The 21,549-nt window shown below is 40.6% G+C and overlaps 1 protein-coding gene across 1 annotated transcript in view; it reads left to right on the top strand.

Annotated features, from left to right (window-relative positions):
* Nucleotides 1-9,703: 9,703 nt before the first annotated feature.
* Nucleotides 9,704-21,549, top strand: part of CD200R1 (CD200 receptor 1) — a 15,880-nt gene continuing 4,034 nt past the window's right edge. Inside the window, exons 1-2 of the mRNA XM_057364201.1 lie at nt 9,704-10,032; nt 21,194-21,502. Of these exons, the coding sequence (XP_057220184.1) occupies nt 9,945-10,032; nt 21,194-21,502 (397 nt within the window). The 5' untranslated portion in view covers nt 9,704-9,944. The remainder of the gene's footprint in view (nt 10,033-21,193; nt 21,503-21,549) is intronic.

Genomic DNA, 21,549 nt, shown 5'->3' with positions numbered 1-21,549 from the left:
CAAATTGCTATTTGTAGGATTGTAGAATGGGCTGTGTGTCACTCATAGCTACCAGGACATCCTTGGTCCAGAGGGCTGCACTTAAAGTGAACATAATGCTAGGGCTTCATATAGGCTGTGTCAGCATCCAGACTTTTATTCATAATCAAAATTGGTTTTTGCCTCAGTTGGATTCTTCTTTGGATAATAATCAGCCTGGAGAGAGCTCTACTTATCTCTGTGCAAAAGGATTAAAAAATCTTCAAAAAATCTTCAAAAAAAATCTTCTAAAAATCCTCAAGTTTTAGTCTGACCAACAGTACGAAAGGGTTTGGCTGGGATGATCTCAGTGATGGGGGACTGTYCAGTGTCAAATGATCAGGATAAGATTGCAGAAGTTCACAATAATAAATTGAAAAAGTGATCTGGGGAGAAAACAAAGCTTCCATACTCCTGCTGCATGCTCACTGAAAGTCATGCCAAACTCATTAGTATCTTGGTATTTATAGCTTATCAGGGTAAACAGTTGCTTTTTGCAGGGCTCAAGTCGTAAGTTCCAATTATAATCAGAAGCCACAGGGTTCAGACRGGCAGCCCAAAGTGGGAAGCTTAAAATGCTCTGCTCAGTACCGCATTTCTGTCTCATCAAAATTGAAGTTGCAGTATTTCCTGGATTTTAGTGCTGTTTCATTCTACTTTCAGCATTTTTATCCCAAAGAGCAACTACAGCAATTTCTAAAGAAAGAACAGAGCAGTGTGAGGAARCACATCCTCAAATTACAATTCTTGAACTTCTGACTCACTACCTTTTTTTTTGTATTATTCAGACAAGCATATCACGAACTAAGGCATTGCAAATGTCAAATGTCATCACTTGTATTTGGCAAAATCTWGTTTAAAAATTCTGACCTGATTAAAACATAAACCCTCAAATTTATRTTCACTACCAGCATTGTACCATCATGTTCTTTTCTTCTCCTGAAGTGTCGTCAGTATTGCCAAATTAAGTGATTCTCGGAGTTCCACCCCAGATAGTCATATGGTTCTGAGACCTCATGTTTTAGCCATTGTTGTTACAGAGAAAAACCACTCAAGCAAAAGCATTTCTTTTGCAGTGATATGAATAGGAGACAGCAAGCTGAGAAATGACTTTTCAATTTTCAGGGATGTCAAGGCTCTGTTTTCCAGATCATAGAGGTGCCATACACCACCAGTCTGGTGTTTCCCAGTGTCAGACAGACCTTGTTTGTTCTGRTGTAGCAAGCAGGGCTGTGTCCTTGTTATACATTAGCATCAGAAAAAAATAAATTGTTCAGGTTAGTAAGTCTGCTTACCTGTGAGGAGCCCATGGGTTTTCAATTTCCAATATATGCATCCCCATCATAGCACAGGCATTATATGTGTGGAATACAGGCAGCCTTGGGAGTGGAGCTTCTCTGAGACAGAGGCAACATTTACAATTCACTTTTAAAAAGCAAAAGTGACAGAACGAGGCAGTAGCAGAACTGGAACAGAGATCTTTACCTTTAGCCTRGCACAGCTGTGATGGGCTAGCTTCAACTCACCTCATACCAATTCAAGGCAGGGAAAGGAAGTAACTTTCCATTCACTGTATAAATGGGCTGCATACATCCCTATCACCAGACACTGCTGAAATAAGAAAGCAAGCAAGCAAACATAAATCATGAATTGTMATTAACATTTAGAATTCAAAAAATGCAGGCACAGTACTGAAACACATACTGAGCTTTATGTATTGGCATTGAAAACGATATCTAACTCCTGAAGATTAGAAAGTGTCTTGCACCTTTCAATGATCTTATACTGGACTTGAATTTCTTCAAAAGAAATAGAAATAGAAATGATCATTCTATTAGAATCATCTTCTCTCAGCATTACTGCAAAATATGAGAGAAATGACTGTCTAAACCCCCCAAATTAGTCAAAACAATCTCCTGCTTCTGCTTACATGAGGAGCATTTGTTGCAGAAAATGAAATTAATGCCTCTACACCCTGCAAAAGTCTCCATACACAACAAACTTCCATTGACCTATGTCAGAGAAAAATTCCCCACCGATTTCTCATGTTTTCTCATTCCATGTTCTTGAAATAATGGAGGATAAATCACATACAGCCTTAAGATTCTGTGCAACCACTCTGGGGATAATCGACACAGCACAACATTCAGAGCAGAGCTAAGGTTAGTCCCGAACTGGATGAGCTAGCACACTATCCAGGCCACATCACTGGAGAGCTGCAAAGGGTTTTCAAGTGCAAAACTTCYGCCTTCATATCCTTAGCTTGCCTATCCTGGGAGACTGGTAGGAAGCATCTCCATTGGGAAAAAAAATAGCCTCAGGCTTTGTTGTCAAGTGAAGATATCCTGTTCATTCCTTAAGCCAAGTATCTAAGTATCTGAGGAATCAAAGAAATGAAACATCTTCCTGTTGCTCAAGCCAAGCCGTAGCAATTCCTCATTTCTTTGCAAACTCCTTTCCAARGAAAAGAGGGGCAGACTCCAACACTTTTGACCTCCAGAAGAGAGGGGAGTTAGGCTTCATCTGGACTTTCCTGCCCCTTTCCTCTCATGAAACATGTGTCAGTTCATCCGGTCCTCTGGGCCACTTCCTCCTCATTTTTCAGTCATCTGCTCTTTTGCAGCCCAGTCTTCCTTGAGCAATCTGGAGCTGAATTCAGGGGGAGCCTTGCTGGGAGGAAGTCTGGAACATAAGCACGATGTGTCACAAATGAAGCYCCTAGGCATTGTGACCTGCTCAGGAGCCTAGGCAGGTGAACATAATGCATTTTAAGGRTCTTAATGTTGATTTCCAAGAGAGCCATAACATTTAATTCCAGGAGGAGCTGTGTGCCTTTGCTATTTGCCAGTGACCCAGAACTGGCTCTGAGTAAACCAACAACCCATTGTGTTGCATTGAGTGGACTCCATCCCCACCAGGTAGCACTGAGGTGCACAAACAAGATGCTGTGCCCTACRTGCAGTGCTGTGCTGACTTCACTGCACAGCTTTGCTGTCTGAATCCAGCTCCAAGCCAGCCCAGGGAGCKCTGCCCTGTCAGCATCTGCACAGCACAGACAGGGCCTACTGAAGATTTTGTGACAAAAGTCCCAGGAGTGATGGGAAGCAGAATTTCAAACTGGGCTGCAGGGAGGTCCTTAGTACTTTTAWCACCCAAACTCAACCCCTGAGTAGCATTTTATTTACCTACGCATGTGTATATAAAGGGTTGGTAAGAGCTCTGAGTTCAAATTCAGGTCCCTGGTTTCAGTCTTGCTATTTGAATGCAAGTTTCCCTGAAGGGAGAAGAACTCTGGGAATGTGGGCTTCACCTCAACCTTACTTACCCTCCAGTAGGAGTCATGTAAAAGGAAATTTATTCTCATCAGGACTTTCAGGTGCGTGGGTGTTTCCAGGAATAAGCAACACAGAACAACCAGGAAGAGGCCTTGTAAGCATATTGTGCCACTTTGCTGCCACAAAGGTTATAAACCATATCTCCATAACCAGCCTGCTGCATTATGCCATTCTGCTGGAGGACTTGCCATGTGGTGGGATCCATGGGCTGGGAAATGACCACTGCACACTGGCCTTCATGGCATTATGAAAACAAAAGCTCAAATGATAGAGTCTACAATGGCAAGAATTCAGACAATCAAATCTGAGGCAGACCTGTCAATCATGCTCCAGGTAGACTGGATGAATTCTGATAGAGTCAAGAACTGGAATAGCTGGAGGAACAGCAAAGTGTATCAGCCAAGTAGATAAAAAACTTACACATCTGCCTACATAAAAACTGATGTTATGAATACTTTCATTTTCTCTTTCACATACCTCGATATGCAAAATTGATATATTTGTTACAGAATATGCAAATAAAACTTCTGAAATACTTTTTCCATCATTGTAACAAACTCTATGTACTAAGGTCATCAAAAGGCAGGGAATTCACTGACAAGTGTGACACACAGTGCAATCTCTGAAAGAATTAAATTGGTTTTAATGCCCTATACATTGAACAAGGTCATTGCATACTGTAGTCCACCCTTAATTTACCTTCTTGCCACATTGCCATACAAAACCATTGTATTGCATTGTTGGGGTGAGCTTTGTGCATGGAACAGATCTGTCAGTACAGAGAATCATGATCCTTTCTCAGAACCATTCCCAGCTTTGGATATTTACTGATTTTTTTTGCAGGCTATTGAGCTATCTCTTTAGGATCCTCAGCTGACACAGAAAGAGACAGCAGGGAGAATTCTTACATGGAGGGAGTCATGGTAGCTTCATGAGAAGTAAACCAGGCAATCTTAAGTTTATACCAGATGGGGTTCCAACACTCTGATATTCATGTCATCATTGGAAACTAAGTTCCTGGAAGAAATTTAATTTCTGTCTGCACTTTGCTAGYTAAAAACCATCTTTATAGCTCCTGCACTTCTTGTTGAATGAGTTATTAGCATGGAATCTGCTGTCAGCAAGGACTTTAAGCTGAGTAAAACCACTTCAAACAGAGCAGATCACAGAGACTGCCAAATAATATCTGATGACATTTATGATAATTAACATAAAATGGCTCTGCAATAACCCACACTGAAAACCACAGGCAGAGCCTAGATCTGTGCTCTTAGAACTCAGAAGACAGGGAAAGTTCAGACTCCAGGAAAGATGTGAGGATTCTTCATAGCACCTTAAAYAAACAATATTCGAGTTTGCTGCTGTGTGGAATTGGGTACTTACTCAAAGCATATCTTCAGCTGCACCTTTTTGGCAATGTCTTCATCCTCAATTATGTATCAGGTTTCAGCTTCAGCTGTCCCAATCTCTMCACTTTTCTTCCTTTACATTAAATGCACACTACATTTATAGATAAGGCTCCTGGCAAATCCTKACAACATTCACTCTTCTACATGCATTATTTCTTCATCTAAGTCATCCTCTGTTCCACTCTGGCCTCTCTCAGGATTGGTTGTGTCTATCTGGTAAAATTCCAGGAAAGGGGAAATGTATCCCTGATTTTTAAAAAGGGTAGTAATGAAGATTCAGGGAAACTACAGGCTGGTCAATCTCACCCTCTGTGCCTGGCAAGTTAATTTCCAGATTCCCCTGGAAATTATGCCAAGGCACATGGAAAGTAAAGAGGTGATTTGCAACAGCCAACTTGGATTCACTGACGGATTTGATGGCCTTCCACATGGGTGAGAACATTGGTGGATGAGGGAAGAGCCACTGATGCCTCTACCTGGACTTGTACAAACAAAGCACACGACACCATCCCACACAACATCCTCATCTCCATACTGGAGAGGCCCAGACCAACCACAATGGATAAGGATTTGGCTGGATGGTCACACTCAAACAATGCAGCCATTGGCTCCATGTCCCAGTGGAGAGCAGCAATGGGTGCCATTCCTCGGGGACTGGGAGAGGTTAACACTTTTGTTGGCTACACGGACAGTGGGACTGAGCACACCCTCAGTGAATTTGCCCATAACACCGAGCTCTGAGGTGCAGTCAGGAGGGAAGGGCTGGGATCCAGAGGGACCTGCACAGGCTGAGAGCTGGGCCTGCACAAACCACATGAATTCAACAAGGCCGAGCACAGGGTCCTGCAACTGGACCAGGGCAATCCCAAGCACATAAACAGGCTGGGTGTAGAATGAATCAACAGCAGGCCTCAGCAGAGGACTTGGAAGTGTAGGTGGATGACAAGCAGGGTGGACTTGCAGCCCAGAAAACCAAACACATCCTTTCGCACACAGCCAGGATGCGCTTGGTTTCTGGACTGCAGCCAAAGCAGTGAGGCCAGCAGGGCAAGCAAGGTGCTTGCTACCTTGTGCTCTGCTCTGCTCTGCTCTGCTCTGCTCTGCTCTGCTCTGCTCTGCTTGGGTGAGACACACCTGGAGTGCTGCATCTGCATCTGAAGTCCTCGACATAACGAGGATATGAACCTGCTGGAGCAAACCCAGAGGAGGACCACCAAGATGATCAGAGTGTGGGGGAACGGGGCCCCACAAGCCCGGATTCTGAAACCCAGGCAATTATTGTGTACGACTGAGGCCTGGGAAAAGAAAAGGAGTGTTGACAGCCTACATGGAGGAGGAATGCCGCATCCTTGAGAAAAGCAGATTAGAATGCAGAATTGATAATGCAGGTGGCTGAAAATTATAAGCATTACTAATACTGTAGCTTTTGCAAACCTACCAATCCTGTGCTGTTGAGTAGAAAGTGACAGCCTCACTGACCAATGTATGTTTGACGCAAATGTGTAGTCTGGTTGCTAAAGTAGATAAAAGAGGCTTGTCCCACAATAAAGTCCTTCTTTCTTTCTGTTTTTTCACCCACTTTTGTGTGTTTTGTATCTATTCTTTTCTGTCGCTGTTTGGCCAGCAGCGACAATCAGAGGGCTGGAACATCTGTACTATGAAGACAGACTTAGAGAGTTCGGGTTGTTCAACCTGGAGAAGAGAATGCTCCTGGGAGACATCAGAACAGCCTTCCTACTGGCAGCCTGGTGGGGAGCTGGAGAGGGACCTCACAGGACAAGGGGGTACAGCTGTAAACTGAAAGAGGGTAGGTTTAAATTAGWTATAAAGAAGAGATTCTTTACTGTGAGAGCAGTGAGAATGGCTGCCCAGAGAGKTTGTGGGTGCCCCATCCCTTGAAATGTTCCAAGGCAAAKTTGRATGGGGCTTTGAGCAGCTTGATCTAGRGAAAGATGTTCCTGCCTATGACAGGAGGGTTGAAAGCAAAAGATCTTTGAGGTCCCCTCCAACTCAAAGCATTCTAGGACCCTATGAACTCTATGGGATCCCAGCTCTCAATGTGTAACTTAGAGGAAAATCTGCTCTGATTASTCATCACCTCTTGTGGTAAACTTCTGTTTTCTGTCATGGCCTGCTACAGACTTCTCATATCTCACTTCCCAAGTTCTGCTGCCCTCAACCAGACAGTTGCTTCCMAAGTAGCTTAATCATATCTTAAATAGTAGTTATCTACCCAATTATCTASCTGTCTAATTTCTGGTTCAGAATTAAGTTCTAGAGTAAGGATCTTCCCTAATGACAACTTATAATTGAACTTTTCTTATTTAGAAGAGTTTGCTCTCTTTCAAAATCTCCTCTATCCCCTTGCATTTTTTTTTAATGTTTATGCAGCAATCTTGCATCCAGTACACTACATGCCTGYACATTTACTACATCTTAATATCCTGTCTTTGCATCAGATTTGAGCACCACTTGTTTTACATATGAAGTCTGACACTGCTTACATTTTGCCTGTTTCTCTCTCCCACCTTGTTTCTTGTCTTTACTTACATAAACATATCTTCTTCCTCTCCATGCCCTTGTCTAAAATACAGAGATAATATCTATTCACATGCATTAGTAATTCTAAGGTCAGTGGTAAATACCTAGAATATAAACCAGTGTAACTGTGAATACTACATTGAAAACCCCAGATCGGTGGAGTGCCAAAATCCTATATTGAATTTAAAAAATCAAGTGGACAAAAATATACATAAGACCCTCCCACAAAAAGCTGTAGTCAGTGAGATGAGCCTGGAACCAAGGTGCTCCAGATGAATTTGTGTCTTGCGTTATTTTCTCTGTATGATCATCATCAGTCTTTCTTTGTTTATTTACATGAGACTTCAATTCACACTCCTCTGTTCCAGTGAACATCAATGCAGACCATTTTGKCACACCAGTCTGATCAAACAAAATTACCAGAACATGAGACTGCAGTCATCAGTGGAGTGCAAACATGGTGTGCAGTCCTAGTGCCTGARCAGTCCATTTCCTGCCAACTTTCATTTGTTTTCTGTCTTTTCCTCCTATGCCTGTCCTCACTGCTAATTATTCTGACTTGTAGCTTTCAATAGCTGAGGCCTTTTCTCTACCACTGACCCACAGAGTTCCCACTGGGGAAATGCTGTGGGTTAAGAAAGAGGGAACCCTGAATTTAAAATTACTATATCAGTAAGGAAGTGGAGAAACTGATACAGCATTATTTTAAAACAGCCCACACAAGAGTATTCTGAAAAAAACAACCCCCAAACATGTTTTTCAGTGAAAGATGTGGGCGACATTCAATTTCTGTATTATTTCAGATGAGAAGTACTTAAAATAGACTTTCTTTCTGAAACAGCTTCACCCTTCACTTCTGAACAAAGGCAAGTCTTCTCCATCCTGATTGCAAGACTTACCTGTCCTTATCCACAATAACTGTTGTTTCCATTTTGTGTTTTGTATTTTTTTATTCATAAACAAGGAAAAGAGAAAAGCATCTTAAGAAAATGCTAAATGAAAAAAATCATTACTTACTGTCAAAATACTGATTTAACCTTTGATTTTTCAGGTAGCTTTTCCTCAAAGCAAACCCCAGTTTCTTGTTCAAAAACAGTATTTTCCTGTGGAGATTTTCAKTAAAATTATTATGTTGCCAGTAGCAGAATGAGCCACAAGACTCTGAATCTCTTAATTCACCCTGTATGGGACCGGCATAATACACACACACATGCAGTACCCAAATCCTTCTGATCTACACAAAATTCCTGTCTGTCCTGTCTGTCCTGTTTGTATTCACACATTGCTCARCACCTTCCCCATGGTACCAACATTATGCATCCTATCTCTTTACTCTCACCACACACAGACTGGTTCCTCCCTTCTCTGTAAAGTACCTCCATCTTTGCTGGTTCAGAAACCAAGGGACTTGAAGAAAAAAATTGTCAAAGGAAGGAACGTTATAAAACTTCTAAAACAAGTCTCTGTGCACTARGAGTGTTCCATTTCTTTACAGCTTCTAGTACCCATAAAATTCGTGATGCTCTTTGATGAAATTTCAGTGTGCAAACTTCTCCACTGCAGCTCACTGGAAAGCCCATCCTCTGGGATAACAGATTTAAGCAGAGGGGAAAGACCCCAGCGACTTCACCTGGCAAAAGGAGTGAGAATATGKGAAAGAAACAGCTCTSCAGACACCAAGGTCAGTGAAGGAGGGGCAGGAAGTGCTCCAGGTGCTGGAACAAAGATTCCCCTGCACCCGTGTGCAGATCAGGGTAACACAGGATGTCCCTCTGCAGCTCTTGAAGATCCACAGTGGAGCAGAGATCCACCTGCAGCCCATGGAGCAGACCCACACTGTGGTGGGTGGATGCCTGAGAGCAGGCTGTGAGCCCATGGGAAACCTACACGTAATAGTGTATTTTTTTTCTTTTAGTAATCAGAAAAATATGATTTCTGTTGTTAAAAAAAAAAAAGCTCAGTTTTTGGCTTTTGTACAGATTTTAAGAGTTCACAAGATCTGAACTTAGAAGTTCACACAAGGTTGTGTATTAATATGAGAAGTAGAATTCCATTTACTAAGCAGGTACTTAAGAGAGAATTATTGAAAATGTCACTTAGAGAGAATATTTAAGTTTGTTTTTTTTTGAGGAAGACATGAGGAAGAATTAAGAATTTTCTTGGAGGTAGCACCAAACACATGATAAAGAARTAGCAGAATTAAAACCATGAGAAACATGAAGGATGAGTTTCTCTCTAGTTTCCCAAGACTAACATTTCCTTTTTGATATTAAACTCAGCATTGAATAATCTCCTCTGCTTTTGCTCTCTCTGAACTCTGCTGCAGGGTTTATCTTCACTCATCAGCCTCCTAAGGAGAGCCAATGAACGGAAGGCAGAATTGTTCAGCCTGTTTCCTCAGCGTTTGCCTGGTTCTCAGCACAGGAAGCTCTGAAGTGCTCTGAAAAGTCACAAGTAGGAACCTCTCCAGCTCTGAGGAGCCAGTTGATCAGGAACACGCAAAGTTAAAGGAGAGGCGTGGGAAAGAGGGAGAGGAAAAACTGACACTGGCTGCTGAGGATGTACTGGCAGCAAGAAATGATCCCCATGASCACAGTTAAGCTGGYGGAGGGATGGATGGAGTGAYGGAGCTGCCTGAGCCATGAAAGCAGGAACCAGCATGAAGATTGCTGGGAAGACGGTGTATGTGTTTGTGCTGCTCACCATCACCATGGGCATGAGATTAGCAGGTGAGTCTACCTGGGACCGATTGGCCATTGGCATGTAAAAATGGGAAATGTGCCCCGCTTCTTTCTTTCTGTAAAAGTTATACATCATTCTGTGGCTTTTATTAAGTGCTAGAATTTATGAAGCACAATTAAGACATGCTTTCCCAATACCCACTCCTGCTCCTCTTTTCTTAGGGGTTACAAGGCTGCCAGGTATTTTCCTTGTTTCTTCCATGTCGGCAACTATTTATTGACCCTTAGCTGGGAATGCACCRTTTGTCACAAATTGCCTTTTTTACTGAGCCTTCCAAATCCACATCACCTGAAAAACTGATCCTTTCGGCATACTAAAAATATGCCTGGGAAAGTGTTTGTGAACTTGAAACTTTTGGATATGTAATTTCTGCTGAAGAGAGGCAGCAGGTGCTCTTGAATAGGGYGGGGATCCCTTGCATCTTTCTGAGGAGAAGTGGAAGGTTTCTGATGCGCTGGCATAGGGGAGCAGTTTCTGGAATTTCATCCTAAGGGGCATGGTCAGTATCAAGAAGGGAAAGGTTTTTGTGCCAAGGGCARTGGCATTCCAAATTGTCTCTCTTTTAGTGTATTTGACTTAGTTCTAGTACAGTTTAGCTACAGCAGTTCATGTTTCCCACATACTGCTCATTTGAATTTTTAGAGCTTGTGCTCTTCCAGACACCATACAGCAATGCAAGGAATTGATAACGGAACCAGGGATTTGAAGAGCAGTTCCAGAAACTTAAACTGTTTCTGTAKAGGAGGAAGAAGGCAGATAGGTCCATGAGATCCAAATTAAATTTCTGATATCTCTGAATAATACTTACCATGCATGTGTCCACTCCTATTATGCACAGATGGAACTAAACTACGTGGACATAAGTTGYTCCATTCCACTTGGCCAGGAAATAAAAATATCTCCTTTGTGATATTTTAAAGTTAAACAGATGCAGTCATTGTTGGCAGTGATGGAACACACATCTATAATGTGTGTGTTTGAGTGATAGTGAGGAATCTCAACTCAGAGCTACCCATTATTTAACTTTGGATCAGTAACCTCACAACAGGCACACTGGTGACTAAAAAATGTGTCCCTATTCTGTAGGTAAAGAACTATTTTAAAAGAATACTGAGGAACCTGCTCAAGTTCATGCARATCAATTATGGTAGCATCAGAGACAGTCTGCATTTTTGAGTAAAGTCGCTCAAAAAGTAAAGGAGTGTGGATACACATACAGAATGTTGAAGAAAATGGGAAGATAAAGGGGAATCCTATTGACAAAAATTATTTTAAAAATTGACTTTGCTGGGAATATGAAAAAGAAGTCTAGTGCCAAAAAGTGGTGGGTTTTCACCCGAAGGTATTTGGATTTTAAATTCTTGGTGTCGTGGTTAATCAATTATATAGTTCTTCAAAGAATGTAGAAAAAGATATTCCATTAAAATCTAATTTCACACCTGAAACCTCTTCCCCCAACTCATTCCCAATAAAAAGCAGCCTACATTTGATGGGAATTTTTTAGCTGGCACTGCTCCTAAACTTGTTTCCTTCAATATTAGGGTGGCTTTTCTGAGCAAGATCTAGTGGCAAGGGTTTTCTTCTCCAGAGATCACAGACTAAATGTGTCAAGCTGATCCAATGAGTGTGTTCTGTCCAGATAATTTTAGTGCATACACAGTGTTGCATGCAGCTCAGAAAGAACTATGTCCCCCTTCTGAAGACTAGAGCAAGCTATTCTGAAAGAAATAAAGTCATGGAAAAACTTGTGTGTGTAATCTCCATTAACATTTTCCTTAACATTTCCTTAGAATGGTTTTTTGTTTTTTTTTTTTTGTTTTTTGTTTTTTTTGGTGTGACTCTTAATTTTTACCATGGCAGATGGGGCAGCTCATTTTTTGTTTTTTTTGGTGTGACTCTTAATTTTTACCATGGCAGATGGGGCAGCTCAGAAAAAAGGCTGAGGTTGCTTCATAATTGTCATACCTATATCTGCTCCCGAGTACAGCTGGATAATCCTTTTGTGGCAATCTTCAGTAGCAGCAGTGAAAAAGACTCAACACTAAAATATTTTTGGTAACAAATTTTCTCTAGTTTAACTAAGCACACACAACACCTCAAGTGGTTGTGTACATACTCTAAAGGAAGGTGGCAAGGACAGGCAACATTGTCCATAAGAAATTCATGCAACAAATCTATTTTTATTGAAATAACATTTGCAGGATTTGACTGGGTAAGTCCTGCATCTGTAGTTGTATCCTGTGACAATGTATATGTCCAAGTGTTTCAGAGGAAGCTGCAAGAAATCCATTATTAGTWATGAGATGTGATTCCCTATGGCTGTTCAGTTTTATGGATAGTGAAAAACTGAAGTCAGTGACATTGGGCTGGAATTTTAGAGTATCAAGTGAATAAAAGTAAAGATTTACAGAGACTCCTAGCCACTATTCAAATTTGCCTGAATACACAACTTTCTTAGTTTCTTTCCTTAATAAAACTGGTTCATTCTTTTTCAGCAGTGTACTGGTGTTTTATTGCCTTTTGAGTCTCTCTGTCCCAGTTTGTTTCACTGCACCTGTCTCTGTTGCCTTCTATTCTAGTTTATAGTGGAATCATGCTCCAGATACAAAAAGTCATAGCCTAAAAAAAAACTTACTATGGTAAACTTGCATTTGTCTCCATTTCACTATTTTTTTGCTGTTCTTTTGGGACTATTTTGGGAATCATTCTAACTTCTTTTACCTAACAACATCTAAATTCAAGCAGTCTGTTTTTCTCATCCAAATTCTTGAAAAATAATTCTGTACTATTAAATTAGGCAAACATTTTCTTAGAACACATCCAAATTTCCATAGTACAATCTTCCAAGCATGTCCTTATGGTACTCACATTTTACTTTGCTGTGGTCCAAACATACTGAGTGCATTCATGGCTGAACTTGTCTGTTTTCAAAAACATGGAAAGAGGGAAGTTCAATCTTGCAAGCTGACCATGTACTTCATGCCTTACAAAGAAAGTAGATTTTTCTTTAACTTTAAATGCACTTGTAGAGGTATATCCTAWTTAAAACTCACAGCTGATATATTTTGTAGAGGTACAATCATTCATAGGAAAAAAAGCCACCGGCAAATTTCTTTTGCTGCCTTAGCTTGGTGTTGAATAAGAAAATGCTGGGATGAAAACTACAGTGCTAAAGGGAAGCACTGAACAAGGAATGACTGAGGTTTTAACCATATGAAAGGGAGGTCATGYTTTCACAGCAGTCCCTAATCTGCTGTCTGCAAAGTATGAAAAAGAAGGCATACAACCTTCAGTTTGCAGTCAATAATCTATTTTTGTTTAGAATAGTAGGGAAAGACCTCTTAAGCATGAGTGAAGAGTACTTGGTTTATTTTCCTTATCATGTGGCTGAGAGTAAAAGGYCCAGTTCAGCTCACAGAACAAAATATAAAACAATCTGTATCTGTTTCTATACTGAGACCTGGAAGCACTTTGTTACACACGGTGTCACAGTGCTGCTCTGAAGGCAKTACTACCCAAGGCACTTTGACATCCAGTGCAAATCCCTTTCCCTCTCATCCATTCCAACCTACATTCTACAAGGATAAAGCTCTACTTACTTTGCACACAGAAGTAGCAAAGTTCAAAGTTTACAGCCAGACTGATATGTGACAGCTTGTTAAGTTCAGTGATGATTTATAATCAGCTGAGGATTTGGCCAACAGTGTTAGTAGTCTAAACTGCATGACTTGGACACATCATTTAAACGCCAACTAATTTCTTCATTTAGGAAGTGTACCCATCCTGTTTTTTTCTGCAGAGTCATGTTTCTATTGAGACATAACCTATTTATGTGAATATAAATCACTAAATCACTGGATTGAATTGCAGTAATAAAATTAATTTTCCTTTTTTTTCTTTGCCGGCATTGTATTAGAAAACACTTTTCATAAATAATTTGAGAACCAAAGCAAACACCCATTTTATAGAAAAGCTGGTTTTAATACTGATTGAGGCATAATTGTCTATTCTAATTTCCTGTCAAAATTTGTTGTATTGCCTATTTTTATTATTATGAAATTTTGAGCTGCTGAATTTCAGCACACAGCTACCATTCTACTCATCAAGGTCAATCTGTTCTTTTTGTGTGACATATCAGTTCTTTATTCTAGTAACACTATTCTTCCTGCTTTCAACAATTTTCCTCACACACACCTGATACAGTCAATGCCATTAGKAAAAAAGTGGAAGCACAGCAAAAATCATCCACTGAGAAACACTRTCAGCAAGCTACCTTCAACCTGGCACCTCCATTTTACTGCCTTTTCTTTCTCTCTTTAACCCAGTTCTTTATCTATCATGTAGTCATCCCTTTATTCTTTCAGCTTATTTTTTCTTTTTCAAGAGGACACTATCATACACAGTTCTACCTATATGAACTTTAACACCTTTTCATTGCCTTCAAAATCAGCTGTCTTGAAGGACTGCTTGAAAAGATACTGGAGAAACCTTAAGAGAATTGAAAGATCATAGAAAAATTACACAATAGGAACAGTCAACTGCAAAGATATATTCCACCTTGAATGGGAAGACTAAAACTATTGGCATCACTATTGAGTTCTGTCAGTGTCCTCACCCCGCTGCAGTATATAGAGTCATGTTGAAATTTGCAGTCTGAAAAAACCCAGMCATACTATGGGCATTTCACATTGGAAAGCCAGTGACAAAGTATATAAGGTTGCTTTTTCAGCTTGCATGAAACAGCAAGAAAGAGTRACATGGTGGAAAGAAAAGTACTGCAAGTGGCATGGTAATAGATACAGGAAAGAAATGTGTTAAAAGAAGACAGGAAAGAATTGTGTTAAAAGAAGAACCAAATAAGAATTTGAGTATGAGGATGAAAGGAATTTCTGAAGATAAGGAAAAAGCCTAGCTAGAATGAAATGGGAATAGGACTTATTTTCAAGGAATAAATATGGATAAAACAGTGAGAGTGTGAAACTAGCAATAAAGGTATAAGTATTTTAATGTGTACTTTCGAAGACACATCCATGCTGAAAAAGCTATGGTCTCAATTTCAAGAAACAGAGTCGAGTCATGTGAGCTTAGGTCAGCTATTTGATGTACTTCTATGATGGAAATTAGAGTAGTCTAAGTACTTACTACTCACYCGAAACACAGAGGTGGTTTTTAGCCTACATGCCATCCTGTGCTATGTTTTYCAGACTTACAAAGCTACAATATATAAAAGCCTGCCAGTACATTAGAAATTCCTACTCTAGCACAAAGCACTTGTATTTATCTTTCACTTCATTCCAGACAAGCCTTGATGCCACAGGAACTCCGGGGCAGTAGAAGGGGAAAACAGATGTAGAACTCAGACTGTTCTATCTGAACTCTTCCAAGCATCCGGTGCTGCGTTTTTGATTATGTCTTTCTGTGACTCATATACTACATTCATTCCAAGATACATTTAGTCATTTGCTGTGGTATGATCATGGTTTCAGTTCATTGTAYCTCTAAGTTTAATATCTGCAGAGGGTGTAGTGGGGAAGATGCATCAAAATGCTGTGGTAAATTGTTACTGTAAGAAATAGAGAATCAATAGGATGTCTGAGAAATATGTCTGAGAAAGCAAAGCAGCCTCTTTACAGTGCAACAAACTCTTTAACAGTTAAATTTTGCAAGAGGCTGTCATGGAAATTGAGGCAATAARAAGTTCTACTGTGGTTTAAAATCTGCTGTAAAGAAAAAGAGAGGCTGGAAATCCTTCCTGTGTGAAAGCAACCAAAAGCACTTTCAAGCTGCATAGCTCTGATTTTGCAGTGATTCCCCTCAAAATCTTAGTGCCTTCACAACCAAATTTTCCTGTTTTAAAAATCTTTCTTCTTTTAGTGTGAGAAAGTYCCTGAGAAACAGGAGAAATTACTAAACAAGTGATACAGCAAAGAAGCTGGTGCAACTAGATAYTCATGAGAGCTGTCAAATGCACTACATAAACCACAGTGAAAAAACCAGAGCAAAGCCTTTCCCCCAATCTTTTCAGATTACAGTAATCTTACCATGACAACAATAACCAGCACAGTTTTGAAACACAAATGCGAACTCGTCAACCGAGTTTGTTTTTTCCTGAGAGAGGATATGTCCATTTTCAAACACAGAAGTGGAATTTGCCARTGTGTTGGAATGTGCACTGCAATAGAGCTTGAGAACCTTCTCAGGCATGACTTGGAATCTCCTTCAGTGTTCAAGGAGAGACAAGGAGGGATGGCATAATTAAATAGATTTCAGAGGCTGGTGTCTAATTGGGGGACCTCAATCTAAAACCTCCTACTGTCAGATGAGTCTTCTGGGTGAAACCTGATCCCAAAAGATTTGCATTCACAACCGAAATAAAATGGTTCAGCCTGGTGCTGTACAGAACTCCCAGAACCTTACTCATCTGTTTCCCACATTAGTGTGGCAGACAGCACACGCTCCTGGTTTCCTGAGCTCTGCTCTTTCTGCCTAACAGAAAAAATGATTGCTGTTTTCCAGAGTCAACTCATTTGTGAAGAACACGGCTGAAAATCAGAAGTTAAGTACGATAAATATGTAGACATATGATCTTTCATTTCATCTCTCTTGTGTGCAATGAAATAGTTAACAGTGCTGACATTTAATTACCATCCTACAGTTAGCACTGCACTGAGATGAGCTTGAGAGCTCACACCTCTTCAAATCGTTTGTTCTCTGCAGGCCCACAGAGGATGAGGCCTTTGCTGCATTAATTATCCCCTTTTTCAGCCACAGCCAGCTCTCAGTTCAGTTCAGCTATAAGATGGGATTTCATCTGGAGAGAAGCAGCTGTGCAATGTGCTGGCTTTTTTTCTGAGTCTTTGGGTAGAAAAACGCTGATATGGATGCCAAATATCTGTCATAATACATTGGTCATAAACCAATTRGTTATCACCGAGGAAACATCAGCCACTGACCTTTAGCCATTTTGCAGCATGAAGAACCATTCCAGAGCACAGTAGGAGGGTGGCAGGTCTGAATTAAAACACTTGCAGCACTGAACCTTTCCTCTTTAACAGAATGGAATCCTGTGCTGGTTTGGGCAGGGAGAGAGTTAATTTTCTTTACAGTAGTTAGTAGGGAGCTTGGATTTCATTAGTAGGTGTCTTGGATTTCTGCTGGAACCAGTGTTGACATCACAGGGATGTTTTGAACAGTGCTGACACAGAACCAAGGCCCTTTCTGATTTTCACACCACCAGCAAGTGGGCTGGGGGTCCAAAAGGGGCTGGGAAGGGACAGAGCCAGAACAGCTGACCCCAAATGGCCACAGGGRTATTCCAGACCATGTGGCATCATGCTCAGCACATAAAACTGGGGGAAGAAGGAAGAGGGGATGAAGAGCTATGATGTTTTTCTTCCCAAATCACCATTATGCATGATACAGTCCYGCTTTCCTGGATATGKCTGAACACCTGCCTGCCCKTGRGAATTYCTTGKTTTGMKTTGTGTGTGTGTATAGCTGTTTCCTTACTTAATAGCCTATAAAGTTTTCCCACTTTTCTGATTCTCTCCCCATCCCACTGTGGGGGAAGTGAGTGAGAGTGAGCCAGTGGCTTTGTTGAGGGCTGGGTTTAAACCACAAGAAATACTTCTGTTTGTTTAGCTGTCCTGCAGTGCAGGCAGACACCCTCTAGGTTTAGAGAAATTCCCAGAGGGAAGGGAAGATTTTGTCTTCCCTCAGAGCTGCTGGGTACACATCCAAGAGTGAAGGTTTGGCAAGGGCAACATAAGGAGGAAAAGAAAGCAGAGACCCTGGAACAGGGTTTGATTGGAGCAGACACATAGAAAGTCATGGAACTGAGGGAAAAGGAGCTCAGATGTGGTCATGTAAAAAATGTGTAGCCTTAAAAGTCAACAAAAGCTTGTGGAGTAGAAGAGAGGATTGCGGAAAAGAGCATGTGCTGTAGGGGTGCAGAAAGCAGAGATTTACTTTCAGGTCTTTTRTTTTCATTAGTATAGCCAGCAATTCTGTGTTCCCTGCAGAATCTTCTAGCATATTGATTTATGTTCTAATAAAATCTACTTTTCGATGTTTAGATGGCTTTTGGTAAGCTCACTAGAAAGAGAAAGCAGAGTATGTCCAACTTCAGCCTAATATGAGATCCCAGCTACTTCTCAGAATTGGAAGAAATGGTAAAGCTGACAAGAAAGACAGGATAGGCATGAGGGTAATTTCTATTTAAAGACTCTTTAAAGGCCTTTGTGTTGGTGGATCCCATAGCTATTTACATAATGATTTCTGGGAATATACATTTTGCATTGTTTTTGAATAAAGTGAAGTCTGTGGTAAAACCCAGCAAGTTTTGACATTTTCTGAGATTATATTTTAGCTTGAAATAGAAAGTTCATCAGAAGCTGCTATGAAAATGGCTGACATTGTTCTTCATGGTTTGGAAGATCCCCATCAAGCATTACCGAGCCCCAGCCCTGTTTTGCTTGTGAGTCACTTCAAAGTCATTTCAGAAACATGCATTAATGAATCCTTTCAGGATTTTTGGTACATGCATTCTTTTTTTGTAAAAGAAGTGTAAAGATCATGATTCTAGCAGAATGTATGAAAAAAAAAGAAGCAAATCAAGGAGGAAAGTTCACAATTCATACTTAAACTAATGCCACCTACCTGCACTTTAGCAATGAAAGAAGGCAGTAAAGTGCAGACAGTTTAACCTTCTAYGTTCATAAGGCCTCTCTTCAAAAGTAGGAAGCCACGTGGATAGGATAAGCAAGAATATTTTTTACTAATTAATCTGCAATCTGGGGAATACTCTTGCTTTTCTAAGAGGCTTCTGAATTAATAACACGATAGAGGGGATTTCATGAGCCTTCTACAGATTTCCTATAAACCTAAAATAGTAACTAAACTTGATTCAGCAGATTTTAAGCTGACTGATGTGGTTTCTTATTCGAAGTGAGTGGTACCTGATTGATTCAGAGGAGAATATGAATGAAAGRCACAGCAGAAAGTACCACTTTCACTGCCCCTTTCTTCACATCCTTGGAGCATGAAAAGCCATTATGATGGGGAGCTTTTACATTGCAATGAGCTGCTTAAGAGATGCTGCACTGAAAGATGAGTAAAATGATGCTGCTTTAATGTGTAAATGAAAGTGTWCGCAGTTAAATATGCACAGCACTGTCATTCTTGCTCAACACTTGCAAACATTACCCAAAAAAAAACCCCAGATGCAGCACATGGGCTGTTTGAATGCTYAGGTTTGCTTAGTCATTTTCAGATGAGGTCAGCAATATTCTGCATGACTTGGAGCTCTGAGGCTCTCAGCATTATTAAACTAGGAGAGGAAACACTTTGTTCTCCAATTCTCAAATACACTCATAGAACTCATCCAGAAACTATCACGAGGCAAAAGGCTTCTTTCACTTCCGCTCCTGGTAAAATCATCTGAGTTTAAATGACGCACTTCATATTTTCTTGCAATGCCACTAAGCAGAAAAATACTTGTCATTTAAAAACACCTCCAGTGTAATAATCAAAGAAAACTCTTAACAGAATAAGTGTATTCACCCAGAAGGATGCTTAATCCTCAAAATGAAAAGGCAAAAATCTTTAAAGAAATATGTGAGATGTTAAAATGTAGTGAACCGTGTTCATTTTGCAAGCTGGAAACCATTTCCCAAGAAAACAGTCAAACAGAAGAAGAAGGGGTTGAGCTGGAATGGTTCATTCACCYAGATTCAAGAAGACAATGAAATTCAGACTATATTATTAAAGTGAAAACAATTGCAGTTTTCTCAAAGAGGCTAATTGCAATRATTTGACTAATGATTTAAAGTTGATGCTCATTAAGACCACTTTTTATAGCAGTGTGAATGYTCAGGAACTACGCTTCACATTGTGCTAGATGGCAAAGGTAATATAATTCCAGGTCTGGGTAGGGGGTGGCAAAACCAAACAAAATAAGGTCTGATACCTCAGAGGAAGACTGACAAGGGTTTGACTAATCATGCAACAACTACATCTTCTAATGCTTTGCATATTCCAGATAAACTTTCAATTGCTGTTTTAGTGTATCTGCTTGGAAGGTTTGGGGAGGGGGTTAACATTTTTGGAATGACTTGTGAAAAACTCATTTGTCAGTACATATCAGATTGGTTACCTTTAGCTGTCTGTCCAGATTAATGCATGTTTTGATAGTAGCACTGTAATTTTCTCCTCACACACAGCTTTCAGAATGACCACTTCTCAACCCAAGGAAAGAGCAGCTTGGGTTCCACCAGCARCACAGAGAACTGAGAGATCAGTGGTTTATGGTCCCAAAGTTTAATGGCCACCTATTAAAAGAGGAAATGCATGAGGTGGTAAAGAGAAGCTTCTTTGGACTACAGCTACTGGTATTATTCTTATTAACTTATAAATTGCAAATTTTCTTTCACATACCTTGTGAATTCTATGGATTTTTTGCTTTTAATTTCACCAGGAGCCAAAATACACAAAAGTCACATCATCCCAGCTACTTTTTATACTGTTTTACAATCTGTGCCTCAGAGTCTTCTCTCAGTCTCACAAATGCCTTGCAAAAGAGGCTGCCTTTGTATGTATAGGAATAATAATGCACACATAAAACAGCCCTGAGACATAAGGCAAAATMCTTTTGTCCTACACAAAGCTCCACCACCTTGTTTGTGCCTGTGCAATGCCTGAGAGGTGTAGACAAGGCCTTTGTCCACAATGTCGGATTTCATATGAATGCAGAAGTAAAAGTTGTTTACTTTTTTTATCACATGGCCAAATGCRAAAGTCATATTTCTGTCTTTTCACCCTCTAAGTGGCAACAGCCCTTTGAGCAACCCACTGGAGAATTTGCTGAAACAAGCACTCTTTGGATGCTGAAAAGCTTAAGAGAGTGGGCAGAAGTAGGGTCTTCATCCAACATCCAGATGATCTCCAGTGGGAAATCTGTTGACAGTATTGTGAGGGCTGGCTGTGACAGGCAACTGGCCCCATAATTCACACCTGTAATTATGGGATGACCAGGTGCAGATGAGCACAGCCATAGCCCCATGCTGGTGTGTACCACTGCAGATSTTTCCTTGTGAAGTCCAGACCACAACTCCTGGACCCCTCCTCACATGTTCTTTCCTTTTTTCTCAGGGAACGAGAGGGTGTCAGTGACCGTAGGGGACAGGTCAGTGCTCAACTGCTCTTCCAAAGGAAAAATGAATATGGTAACATGGAAAATAACTACCAAGGTTGGAGACCTCTGCACCTTAGTACACAGGAATGATAGGAATGTGACGCACAGAACAAACTGCAGTGACAACATAAAGTGGAAATTCAGACCAGATCTGGATCCTGCCCTTGAGATACAGCAAGTGGGAATAGACCAGGAGGGAAATTACAGCTGTGAAGTGGCATCAACAGAAGGGAATTTTCACAAGACATACCACCTGACCGTGCTGGGTAAGGAATGTGCAGAAGATAAGCCTTTTTTTTTTTTTTTTTTTTTT

This window comes from Malurus melanocephalus, unplaced genomic scaffold, assembly GCF_030028575.1.
Source record: "Malurus melanocephalus ecotype Western Australia unplaced genomic scaffold, MMel_1.1 scaffold_36, whole genome shotgun sequence".
Classification (NCBI taxonomy): domain Eukaryota; kingdom Metazoa; phylum Chordata; class Aves; order Passeriformes; family Maluridae; genus Malurus; species Malurus melanocephalus.
Note: the sequence above shows the minus strand (reverse complement) of the source record. Positions and strands in the feature narration are given on the sequence as shown.